Source organism: Sceloporus occidentalis, unplaced genomic scaffold (assembly GCF_023333645.1).
Source record: "Sceloporus occidentalis isolate IW3139 unplaced genomic scaffold, rSceOcc1.0.p SCAF_96, whole genome shotgun sequence".
Taxonomy (NCBI): Eukaryota; Metazoa; Chordata; class Lepidosauria; order Squamata; family Phrynosomatidae; genus Sceloporus; species Sceloporus occidentalis.
The window spans coordinates 3422152-3435573 of record NW_028317076.1 but is presented as its reverse complement, the minus strand read 5'-3'; the positions used below and the strand labels follow the sequence as shown (position 1 = coordinate 3435573).

Here is a 13422-nt window from a genome sequence, read left to right as displayed (position 1 = left end):
AGAAAAGGAGGGAGGGAGGGAGGGATGCAGAGGAGAGGAGATAGGAGGAAGCCTGCTATTGACAGTGTCCTTAAGCCTCCCTCAAATAACAGCCATTAGTGGGAAGGTCAGGAGCTGAGCAGGCAGCTTGACTGAAGCATTGAGTGCCACTTCAGAAATCAAGAGGCTAGCAAAATCTACAGGAAGTTTAAATGGCTAATATCTGGCTGTGAACGCAAAGCCAATGTTGGCACAATCAACTTACCTCCACCTGCATTCCCCCTCCCCATATTTTATCTTCTTTTATCTATACATAGAATATATATATATATATATATAATTTTGATTTCAATGGCCATGGGGAGGCATACACCTTAATACTTAATTACTTGTTTTGTTTTTTTTAACCCCACGTGTGTTTATTGTGTGCCTTTATTTCCAAAACACGGCTCCCGAGACTTTTGTTTGCGCGTGTGTGTGTGTGTGTGTGTGTGTGTGTGCTTAACGCTGGGGGAATTGGAGGAAAGTTTAACAGAAAAGCTTTCAAGAGATGTAGGATGTAGAGAGGGAGGCACATTTGTGTCAACATAGCCTAGGTTTTCTCATCTCTCCTCATTGTGCGCTAATGACAGGGAGCAGTCACCCCGCTCTTTGCTTTTGTCTTTTGCTTGTTTTACAGAATAAGGATGCAAGCTTTATTTTTCTCCTGCAGATAGGGAGAAAGTGGTTCGTTTTTTTTGTCCTATTGCAAATGTGTGTTTTATTGCAAGACAAATTTACCTTGACTTCTTAAAGAACTTTGTCTACGAGATCCCCCCCTGCTGCTCTCTGGCAGGGCTTTGGCTCCAGTCAATTTAACGCCTTCATGCCAGCAACCGAACCAGAGGCTGTCGGTTAACACTTTCAATGCTCGGTCTTCTTCCATCAGAGAACTTTTCCATCATAATGAAAAAAAAAAAAGTATAATGAGTCCTAGGGTATTCTGCTCAGTCATCTGTTTCTTTTTATTATTGTTTTCCTTGGTTTGCTTGTTTCTATATATTTTATAAACTACAAATAAAAGTATTACTTGTATTTGTTCTGTATCGACAGAATATGTAAGCTGCAACGTTGTGCAATTGAAATACTTTTAAGTAAAAAAGGATGTGGGAGTGTAAAATCTGCAAATTAAAAATCAAAAGAAACAATGTATTGGATTTATAGTTTTTTTTATTATTATTGTTATCGATTACCTGGTGTGAATTATTTTGGTTATTGACAAATAAATGGAGTAATTGTATTGTGTCAAAGATAGTTATACGTGCTAAATTTCATTTTTTTTTACGGATAGAGGGATAAAAAAAAACAACCAAGGAGGTGCGTGGCAGAGCCAAGTGTCAGATGTGGCATTTTTAAGTTGACAGCATTGTTGAAGGAAAACAGAGAGCCAGGCAGCAGAGAAAGGGCCAGAGCCTTTCCCTCCCAAGTGCCTGTGATCAGGGAGCTCCTTAATGTGCGTGCGCGTGTCTATGTGTATATGGGTATCTGTAGGCTGAGGGAGGTTAGTGCAGAATGTCATTTGGTGCCTGATAATGGAGCAGTGCAGTTGAGTCAGTGCTCTCCTATCCAGTGACATCCATATAGCTGTTTCTTAGGGTCTCTGGCATTTTTCTCCTTCAGAACTATATGCACACCTGACAGGCAGCTGTTAGGCTGAGCAAAGAGGAGCCTTGGGGAGTCACAATCCATGCATAAATGATAGGGGTATCTGTGAAGAAGGTGCAAAATAAGCTTTGCATCTCTCACCCCCCCATCACCAGCACATCCCTCCTTGCTACTTCACCTCCCACCCACCCCTTTCCTTATCCTCTCCCTACCCTTTTTTTTTACTCTCTTTTCCTAAATGAAATGCAGCCTACATGCAGCTCTTTAACTACTCCACACTTGTGCTACTGAATGCCAAGAGGCTCAAAAATCGACCTTCACTTTTCAGTCAGAAGAAGCAGAAGTGGATGTGAGAGACAGAGACACGCAAAGAGACAGACAGCAAGACAGGAGGGAGAGAGACCGGGCATTCAGAGACTCTTGCCCTGACACCTCCATGCAGTTCGGAACGAGGACGCCGGCAAGCGAGCCTGGGTACATGGGGGCATGGCAGAACTGTGATGCCAACCTACTCTTCAGAATGTCCCAACAGGTGAGCGTTTCTCTTTAAGTTACCTGCATGAATGACGGCGTTTAAAAAAAAAAAAAAAAAAAGAGTTTGTGTTTTCCTAACATATTTATACTTGCAATGGTTTTATTTTATTAAGTAAGCGATTTATTTATTTTTTTTAAATATTATTTTTTTACATTTTATTCCTGGCTGCGTCCACCTAAGCGATTACCTGTCACGGTTTCCGAGTGTTCTTTTTGGTTTTCTTGAACTTCCTGATTTAAAGTATCATTTATTTGGTTTATGCTTTTTTAATGAATGAACTGACATCAGCAGAAATCAGCTGTCTACAATCAGTAGTGCTGTTTTTAAAAAAAAAAAAAATAGAGGAAGTTACAGAACCATAGAAAAAAAATACGATGAAATGCGAAACAATTAGCCCGTAGCATCCTTTCTGCGAAAGTAATCAAAAAGTCGAATTAAAACCACATCTACTTTTTTACTTCTCCCCCCCTGATTTCTCAGTGATAGAAATTTGAGGGGCCCCTCTTTTAGGATCTTAATTGACTTCATGTGGTTGAGAACAGATTTCTCCGGTTCTCATATTAGGTTGTTTAAACTGCTCGCGGCGCAGTGTTTAGGTTTGATAGCTAAGTCAATTCAGCTTTCTATTTTTTTACTTCTTTTTTTTTTTTTCAAGTTCTTCGTTCTTTTTGTTTGTGTTTATTTTTCCGCTTTCTTTTCCACCTTAACTTTATTAACCCTTTTCGGTAACCTCCTATTCGACATCTTCCACATTCTTTAACACTAATATATAAACATACTTTTTCTCCCCCTTCTTTCACTCACACTGCAAGGCTGTGTCTTGGCGTCCTCCCCAGAGCTTTTCCTTGCATTGGGGGCCGCCTTAAAGGCAGTTTGGTATGCTGCTATTGACGGGAAAGCTGAAATGTTATTGCGAGGCCAGAAACATCTGATAATTAATCACACTAGCCGGTGTCTCTGTACCAAGCACATGGTTATACGTACCCAGCCGGCTGCATCTTCTCTTGCACAACCTGTTCTGCGAGCTTACATAAAAAAGCCAAACTTTTAACGTTGACCGAGCTGTGAATAAGACACAAATGGTTAAAACTTTCGAATATATTTCACTTGCTGCTAAAATTAGTTTGCATTTAATTTGTTTTCGTAAAAGAGAAATTGCTTTCTTGTCAAACTTGTTCACTTTTTTTTTTAATTCCGAGAGATCTGACTTATTATTTCAGGACTGTTGTTTTATTTATTTGTTACCAAATTTGTGTGTTTTCTTTTTTTTAATTTTTTTTTTTTTACTGTGGCACGTATTTGTAAAATATCCAACGCGCCAATGTTTACAAAAAGATTTGTCGGAGAAGTCTATCAGTGCTATATAGCCTGCGCAAAACGAAATGAATGCTTGTATAGGTGTAGAGAAATGTCAAAACTATAAAAGTTGTTTTAAGCCCGGGATTTGATGAAAGAATTTTCACAAAAGCAGATTTAGGTATCTCCTGTAGAGGGACCCTGATTACTGCTGATAATAGTGTACGCCGATATGAATCTCTAACGAGCATAAATATGGACAGCCATTAACATGCCCCAAAGCCAGAAGGTACCAGCCATTCAGACACTTACATAGGTAGCGTCAACCAGAAAGAATATATATTGACAGCTTGCTCCTTATAAAAATTATTTTACATGTGTATTTTTTTTTTTTTAACAGTTTTGCTGGTTTCCCCTCTTAAAAGCAGTATTTAACAAACTGAACGGCATTGGTTAAAATAAGAATAATAGGTTCTTAGCAACACGAAAAACAAACTTTGAAGGTACATGCAAACCGTTTTCGACCGCACTTAATTGAAATTTGAAAGCATCCTTTTATATTCAGCTCAGGTTCACATCTGTATTTTATAAGGAGAGATTTTTCTCCTGCTGAAGAGTTAAGAGAACTGAATCTAAATAATGATCAATTGATAAATGGCTATTGAGCCACAAGGACAGCGTGAACGATTGCCTGTTTGGCATTAAAACCCATAGATATAAATTTAGATCCTAGCAATCTCAGCAACGCAACAAAACGTCTAACGTAAACAAACATATAAATTAGGGATTGTGGTGGGGAAAAGGAAGCCATCCTAAATTAGTTCCGGTTTCGGAGATTAAAAAGCCGAGAGAATTGGGACAACTTTTATTATGAGGTTTAATAATTCGTTACTTGTGTTTTGGCAGAGAACAGAGGTTTCGTGAACTAATGCTAGACATGTGTAGAAACATTTGTAGCTGATGATTTTTTTTTGGGTAGAGACACTAACGTACATGGGAGAAAAAGTTTTTATTAAATTGTTTTACATATTATATTGTAGAGCTCTGATCTGTTATATCAGAGTACATGTGGTTGGTATTTCTTCTGCAGCTATGAACCTGTTTGAAGCTTACAAACCGATGGAATTTATATTCACGTCTGCATTCCATCAGGTGCAACTTCTCCAATCTCTATAGGAAATCAGGCAATTTAATTGGTTAGAAAGTATTTTTTAAAAAAAAGATAAAAATGTCTGTAGTTAACTAAATATATCCAGCTTCCACTTTTACTTCTTAATAAGAAAATTTTAGTGTATCATATACAAAAACAAAACTAACAAAATCAATTTAATATACTCTGAATTTTCGAATGAGGTTTTATTGGTTTAAAAATCATTATTCAATTTATGCTGGTCCGTTAATCACGTCGAACCGGTATTATAAATAAGAAAATAACAAGAAACAGGCAAAACAAATTTCCTTAAATGCATCAATCACAGCAAATACATTTTATAGTACTTAATTCATAAAGCTGTCGCAAAGTATGTATTTTTTGTTTTAAATTATATAGTTCATATTCTACACAGACACCGCTGCTTACAATTCATTCACAATTCTTTATGATTGATGAATGATGAATGATCTATCTATCCATCTATTTTTATTGTATTTCTTTTTTGCTTTATAGGTTTTAAAATCAGGTACTGCAACTATTACAGTAACAGGTGGAATATTAAGTAGTTTATTTAGAGTTGTACGTCTTTTAAAATAAACAAGCACATATAATTGCATATCAAAAGAAATTATTTAACATGTTTTAATTAATGATGACATATTGTTAAGGGTAGACACATTTTTTCTCTGCAGCAAATAGCTGATAACCTGAAAGGGCATTTTCGTGAACCTTGTTTTGAATTGCTTTCTTTGGGGTCACTTTGATCGATGACAGGTAGAGAATGACCAGAAACTCTTTGCATGTCCTTCCCTGACTTATGCCTGGTCACCTCAACCTCTCCTGCCTTCATCTGGCAGAAATATGTAGGGCCAAATAGGAGGGGGGGGGGAGATTTCAAACAGCAGGAACCAGGTCTGGGTAGTGATAGATGGAAGGGAAAAGAAAAAAATCCACATTAAAAAAGTTTCGCTCCTAATTGTTTCTGGATATATTTATGGCGTCGTTATTTAAGAATAAGGAGTTGTGTGTCACTTTAATTTAAAGCTGATTTTCTTCAAGGATTTGTCAGGTAAATCCACTTAGTATAATATGTGTTTCGGTGAAAAGTGTTACACCAAGCTCTATAGCGTGATAAATTAAATTAGATATACAGCCTCGCTTTCATTTTATGACAAGGTGTTTCTTAAGCCTGCATTTTTACATTACGGCAAGTTAGATCTTTGCGTGGCAGTGACATTGAAAGGGTTAAATACATCGAAAAAATAAATATAGTTTTTAGTAGATTTTAAATAAGTTTATACTCTTAGATTATATCCTATTGCAATAATTTCCCTCATAGATATAATATTCATTTTGCAGGCGGAATTACTGAAATAGTTAAATCAGCTTGAAGCCAAAATGTAACTGTAATTCTTCATTATTTGTATATATATTAAATGTATATGTTTTATAAATGTTCTATCACAAACCTGTCACACGCATCTTTCTTTCGTTCTCTTATATACGATGAAACTCTACAAACTCTGTTTTATTTTTATACATTTTATCGATCTCTCTCTCTCTCTCTCTCTCTCTCTCTCTCTCTCTATATATATATATTTATATATATAGAGAGAGAGAGAGAGAGAACAATGGCAAACACATAAATACTTTGGTGTCTGGAATGTGTATCTATAAACAGGAATGCAGTTATTCCTTTTTTCATATTCTTTAGTGATCCTTTCCATTTCGACGGGATAAACATTTTATGGCCTACCCTTTTACCGCTCATTGGGTGGATTAAAATTTTTCATGCTTCCCAAAATCCCTTTTAACCACTACGAATGCTGTCAGAGCAGAAGAGGTTAAAAGTTCTGTTGTGCGGAGATATGATGCATGAATGTAGGAAACAAGACATAGGACATACCTTATTAGCAGCTCATCTCATAGCCACAGCGCAAATGTTATAATTATATAATATAATTACGCTGGGTTATTGAATAATATGCTCAAGACAGACTCATGCAATGTATTTAACATCAGCGTAATATTATTACCAGTGACATCTTTTTTTTTTTTCTTCCAAAGTCTTAGATTTTCTCATTAAGCCAATGTGTTAGTTATCATCAGCGGCATGAGCACACAGATCAGAGTCAAAAGAAGACCAGACCATTAAAACACCAGACCATCTGGACATTTTTTTATTTTTTTTTTACTGTCCTTTTCCAATTTTTTTCCCCACAAATTTTCTTTTGTTTTGGTATGTAACCAATGCAACTGTAACATTTATAATAGGTTTTATGTCACCTTTGCCAAGCACTGCAAATGAACACTTTGCATTTACTCATGTACCTGTGTAATTGTATTAGTCACCATGATCACATTATTATTATTATTATTAGTAAAGTTGTTTTGGGGGAGGGTTTTTCTTTGTTTTTGAATAAGCCCATAAAGATGTTTATAACATAATTATTAAACCAAAGACACAGGGATGATTATATATACTATGATTATACATAATATATTTTTTTATATATATATATATATATTTTATAATGTTATATACATTACATATATTCAAGGGGTATGACGAAAGTCGAACTGACAGACTAAGACAAACCGATACATTAGATAGAGAGGGCCCTGCTCGCAAGCTTGCTATCTAGAGGCAAATCTGATAGATCTCGCTTAATTCCTGACTAGTCAATTGCCATGCACCCGCCTCTTGATATACAAGAGAACTAATTATTTTAGTGAAGATTGGGTATCATGCAATAATTGTTCAGTCTTTTTTTTTTCCAGATACACTATATACATACCATATCATGTATCAAATGCATATCATAGATAATTTGCCAGATTGTCTACTAAACATTTACCTTGGCAGCATTTAGTGAAAAGGTACGCTTAAAATGACTTTAGAGAATCATAGGGTTTACGAAATGAATGTCGTTCTAATTTAAACTTCCACCTGCAGAGAATAGTAGTATGAGCAGGTACGTCCTGGTACGATAACACGCTGTACCATAATCTCCATAATCTGTCACAATTAAATATTTAATGCATTATATCACCATACTTTTGTAATGGCTGTCATTAAATGATCGTTTTGTCGTCGGTAGCTGTGTTCCTTGTTTTAGGTGAATGATAGGAAAGATTGCTACTTCTCTGTATATATTTGCCAAATGTATATCTTATTTAATTTTTTTCTGTCCATATTAATTTCATGGCATTTCCATCAGCACCCTGAAAATGCTCCCTATTCGAAATATGCCTGTTGTTGTTGTTGTTCAGAGACCTTGGCTGTCAAGAGTTTCTAGAGCTCTGTAGTTTTGAACGGGTTTAGTAAACATTGGCTGAAGAATCGAAACAAACAAAAATCCTTTTATCTTCTCGTGTATTCTTACTTTTTTGTGATAGATGTTTCCAATTAACACTGTTAACATCCGACATCATGTTCTTGTGCCGCATTCACATTGGTTCGGGATCCGATTAGATTGTTGCCTTTTAATGACTGTTGTCAAGCTAGATACCAGCAGAATGAGTTAATACTGTATACACTTACGAGAGCCATTTGACCAAGCCAGAGCGCTGTAACGCAGTAAAAGCTAAACCCTTTCACTAGATTAGCCCTCAGCTAAAAGCATATGATCGTCGAAATGATGTTCAAGTGTTGTCGGGAGCTTGTGTCGTTGGGTAACAAAAACAGCATGTTCTTCTGTTTGTTGTGACTTTTGCTTTTTTCCCTCTGTTAATGCTCATTATATGTAACATACAGACAATGCATTAATTGAACTGCCGTACACGTGTCTGGCATCAGGGATACGAACTTGGCAAAGAGATGTGAAAATAAGTTGTCATATGTTTCATTGACTGTTATCTGCTCAGATAAAGAAGAGCCATCTGCTTTATGCATCCCTCTGTTAAATTTGGGGGGTTGGTCAGAGCAGTGATCACACAAAGGCATCCGAGGTTATAAATTCATAGATTGTTTGCTCGTTTGCTTCATTTTTATACTATACTATATAAGGTAAATACAATCCCTTGTTTTTAGTTTTTGTGTTCCGAAAGCACAGTATAAAATAGGGAAATATGACGTGAATTGAATTGCCTTTCAAAACATAAAAACATGTTTTGTCAATGTGAAGGTCTCTCTCGTTCTCGCTTTACGTGAAATGCATAAACAAAAAATGTTTAATAATGTCTAATTGCCGGGTCATTTCAAACTGTTCTGCAAGCGGTATTGACATCCTGGCTATATATGGCTACCAAAGGTTGTGTTTATACTAGTCCATATCGTGTGCACTGCCACTGCTCTGTAGCATAGAAACTAAGTCATTTCTATTAGTGGCTACCATGTTCAGGTATATCTACTGTGACGGTAACTTTAAATCGGACAAATTTCAATAAAAGCCGTAAGAGTTTGTACTCTTGGTTTACGTGTCGTTGACCATGAAGTGGTTCCTACTACAAATCCTTTTCTTATATCGCAGATGTTACTCCCATATCGTAATCGAAACACGGGGCTCGACATCATTTTCCTTAGTCTCAAAATGTTTATCGTGCATTGGGATTATTTTAAGAAATTATTCTGGATCGTGATGATTATTATAAAACCTTCACAAATGTTTTAGCACTGACAGAGTTTATATGAATTTAGACTTTTTGGAAACTCACTGTGAATTTTCTGCTAGTTTTTCTGTTCCTCAATCAGCATTTTTTCCTGTAAAATATTGTAACAGGTTTACTAGCACGGTCACCTGTGTAATATGTATGCCGTAGTTTCCTCCAAATCATCTGTTCTGGAAGGTTTATTAGCAGGCCACACTTAATCCAAATCATTTTAATAATGTGATGTTACTTTATGTTACTTTATAATGAAGGCTAACATACTGCTTTATATATTATTCAACAAAAAACGTAATCGTATTTTTCAATTCCCCGATCACATTTTTCCGACATGCTTTTGAATCAAGAATTTGGATAGATATGAGTGGCCCTTTCCACCCAGTCATCAATGGATGGCTAATTATCTTGTGCGTGTATTTTAGGGGAAAAAGAAACAAAAGGCAAAGACTCAGTTAAGGGAATTATATAATCCTGTTGCAACAACTAAGAATATATTTTTTTTCAAAAGTGGTTTTTAGTGAAATGATCAAGATCAATACATTTTTGAGAAATCCTAAGGCAAAAGACATTTATGTTCCCTTGAGTCAGTTTTCTGCCTATTCTACATCTTATAAAATTATTAAAAAAAAGTGTATAAAATATGAATTCAGTAAATTCCGATATTATGTTAAAATTGCTAATTTTAGTATTTAAATCTGTTGCGTATATAATTTATTATAGGCTAAAGACTAATATAAAGTACTAATAGTTCTATGGGCCTTGCGGTTCAGACCTAATAAATGCAGTGTGCATATTATGACATTGTAAGCCCTACTAACTATGAGTTGAAACTTAGATGAGAAAACATTCAGCTCTGCCTCTCGCCTCACACAGAATAAGGCTCAACATTTCAGATGAAATAAATAACGACTTTATGCCAAGTACGAGCGGGTGCCAGGCTAACCATATGGTAACATCAGGTTTGAAAATAAATAATTGTTCCGAATTAGTAGAGATAGCACAGTGTCACTCAATATGGTCTTTTTATCCTAATTTGTAGAAGCATTATTTAAAACACGGCTGTGAGTTTCCCATTTTTTCTCATTACAATTCCTGGCACAAAAAAACATAGTAATTCTTTACCGTTAATAGAAAATAATGATTGATTCGAGTCGATAATATCCCAAATCTTCAAATTTTATATAAAAAATGGAATCGGAAGTTTTGAAAGCAAATTGAATTTGTTCCCTGTGCATTTGATTTACAGAAGAGTTTTCCCATATTCAAAGGGTAACTATAAAAGGCCATAACACGAGTTCATGGCCACACATGTATCAGAAGTAAACAATCCAATAAGTTCTGTCCGTCAAGATGGTTGGTCTGCAAACATTTCAAAGAGGCTGTGGCCTTTATTACCACATGCTAATCTGCAGCGTTCCCATTGTGGGTTCTCGCTTTAGCCCCTCTGTCTTAAAAAGAGTTAATAGCAACATCATGCCACGCTGACTCTTTTCAAAGAGTTTGTCATAAACAGCATTATATTACACCAACATCCTTTAAAACTAAACAAATTATATCCGCCACTCAATTAAACCTTTTTGCAAGTGCGTGCTGTTTGACTTTTTTTTAAGACTTTCCTCTTGGCTGGGCATTTCCTAAGCTTGGTTTGTGTAGAATTGTTTACGGAACAACATACAGGCCGGGGTACCAAGCGATTCAGAATGTGTCTGACTATAGACCTTTTAAACCACCATTTGATTCATTTTTAATCAGATCTAGGGTTAAACGTGTTTAAATGGCAGAACACGGATACACGTTGTTCTTGTAAAAAAAAATAATTATATATATAATTGCCTGCCTTCTCGTATGTAAGCAGTGAATTCTGTATCCATTTGTGTTTATGTGTCAGCGGTATCGGAGTATTAAATTCAATAGCATGTTAATACTGTTGGTATAGTGAGGTCTGCTTAATGTTAGCAAGATCTGTATGGAATATTTTCTGTGTATTATACTATTGTTTTTAATTAAAGGCTTTATTTGAGTTTATTTAAGATTACCATAGGTGGTACCTTAATAGCCATTTAATTTCCATTGGTTAATTTGCTGACTTATTTCCCGGTTTTGGTTCCGAGATCTTAAAAAATGTGTCCAGCCAAGTTATACACAATTTTTTTAATCATTCTTGTGCCAGGTCTGTAACAAATTATGTTCTCAAATGGCTAAAGATATATAGGTGGTCCTTATATAAAGCATAACAGAAATAAGACGATATTTTTTTCACCTATGTCACATATTAATACAGGTAGCTTAACTTACACATGTTACACATGGTGATTTTAGTTTGTGGTATTATTTTTCTATGTGCAAAATATATTGCAAAGGCTATGAGGATTTTCTAAAGTTGACATGCAGAGTGGCAAAAAAGAAAAAAAAAAAAAACCCAAAAAGTTAAACTAATTTGATATCTGTGAATATTGTATTTACCAATTAGACTTGTATTCAGAATAAAATATTACATGCATTTGTGAAACAATTTATTAGATTTATTTGTATATATTATGATTATTATATCGAGATGTGAAACATTGCTATTGCTGTTCTGCATCTTGCTTGCTCACATTAAAGCAAGCAGCATCTTCCCCGACATATAAGTAAGTGGGGAATCTCTGAGTATTTGGTGCAAACTCTAGATTGTGAGCTTGCAAGCAGGGCCCTCTTTGGTTTTTCTGTTAACTCTAGTTTTGTCATACTTTTTAAATGTATGTACTGTAAGAAGCGCAGCATAAATTGTTGGCACAGTATTAATAAAAGAGAATAATAATAATAATGCTTGTGTTGGGCTGCAGCAGGGGAAAGGCCCCGCCGAGCCCGTAGCGCCAGAGAAAGCTTTTCGCAGTTTGCCAGGTCACTGTGACACCATCGGGGCTGATTGTAGGAGAACAGCTTGTCCAACATGATACAAGCCTGGCGTCAAACACACGCCAAGCAATCGAAAGCATTTTTGGTGAAACTGCTTTATCAGATCCTCGGCTGCACCTTTCTGTGATTTTATTTTCACTTTAACAATAGAGAACCTAAACATTTCTTACTTGCAATGCACACCTTCACGAGAGACGAAATATTGTTGCCTTGGAAGGATTACATTCATTTTACACATGTGGCTGCTTCTGCATTAACCTCTTCCGTGCACACGTTCTAAAGGGGTTAAATTGCTTGCATGGGCATATTAATCCTTCACGTACAAAAGGCATTTAAATAGCTTTAGAAATGCCGTTGCGTCGTTGAAGAAATAAAAATTGCCAAGCAGTTTTATGAGAATTAGGAAAATGAAAAATAAAATATATTTAGCTGCCTCCCGCACTGTATAAATGATTAGAATGTAGAAATCCAGTCTAGTGTTAAAGCAAATTGCTATTTGTATAGACCTGAGCATATATCTATCTATCTATCTATCTATCTATCTATCTATCTATCTATCTATCTATCTATCTTCTCTCTGGTGGCAGATATATTTAATTAAGCATATATAGCAATATATATTGTTATGGAATATTCCATATGCACCAATGGCTTACAGGAGCCATGATGTCATTGCATTGGCTCATTGCCAATCTATGTATTTATTTTCCACTGTCTGAGAACTACCTGAACGATGAATAAAAGTAAATTTACACTATTTGTCATTTAAACATGTATGGATGTGTATGTTAAGACTAACTACACCGAAACAGCATCAGCTGCATGAAGCGATGTGAAACTTGTCTATAACTTCCTGTCATAACGCACTTGTTTTTAGCATGATGTACAAGCTCTAAATTATATGATTGTTGACACCGTTACTAGAAAAAGTACTAGAAAAATGACAACAGAGAACTCTAAAAACAGGGATTTCATGGCATTATTTGTATTGAGAAATTCTGGTGCAAAGTGGTAAAAGTCATGCAATTACCATAGCAACCATGGTAGAATGTTCTCTTTTGGCCCACCTTACATATCCATGTCCCATATATTGAGCTGACACCTTAGCATAGCGTTTTATTGAAAACATTGTACTACATGTGTCTGAGCTAGGAGTTTCTTTTCCAGTTTGTCTACCACCTTATTGACAGGTGCGCACATTTTCTGAAGAAGTCCTGAAGAAGTGTGCTGAACACATAATAGATAAACAAATTATTTGTTGAAGGAGACATTCATTAGGAAAACACACTAATAACTACAATATTTCGGC

The 13422-nt window shown here is 35.7% G+C and overlaps 1 protein-coding gene across 1 annotated transcript in view; it reads left to right on the top strand.

The window, feature by feature from the left end:
• The first annotated feature begins 1887 nt into the window (after positions 1-1887).
• Positions 1888-13422, top strand: part of LOC149284279 (zinc finger protein basonuclin-2-like) — a 141157-nt gene continuing 129622 nt past the window's right edge. Inside the window, exon 1 of the mRNA XM_089496946.1 lies at positions 1888-2155. Within this exon, the coding sequence (XP_089353072.1) occupies positions 2060-2155 (96 nt within the window). The 5' untranslated portion in view covers positions 1888-2059. The remainder of the gene's footprint in view (positions 2156-13422) is intronic.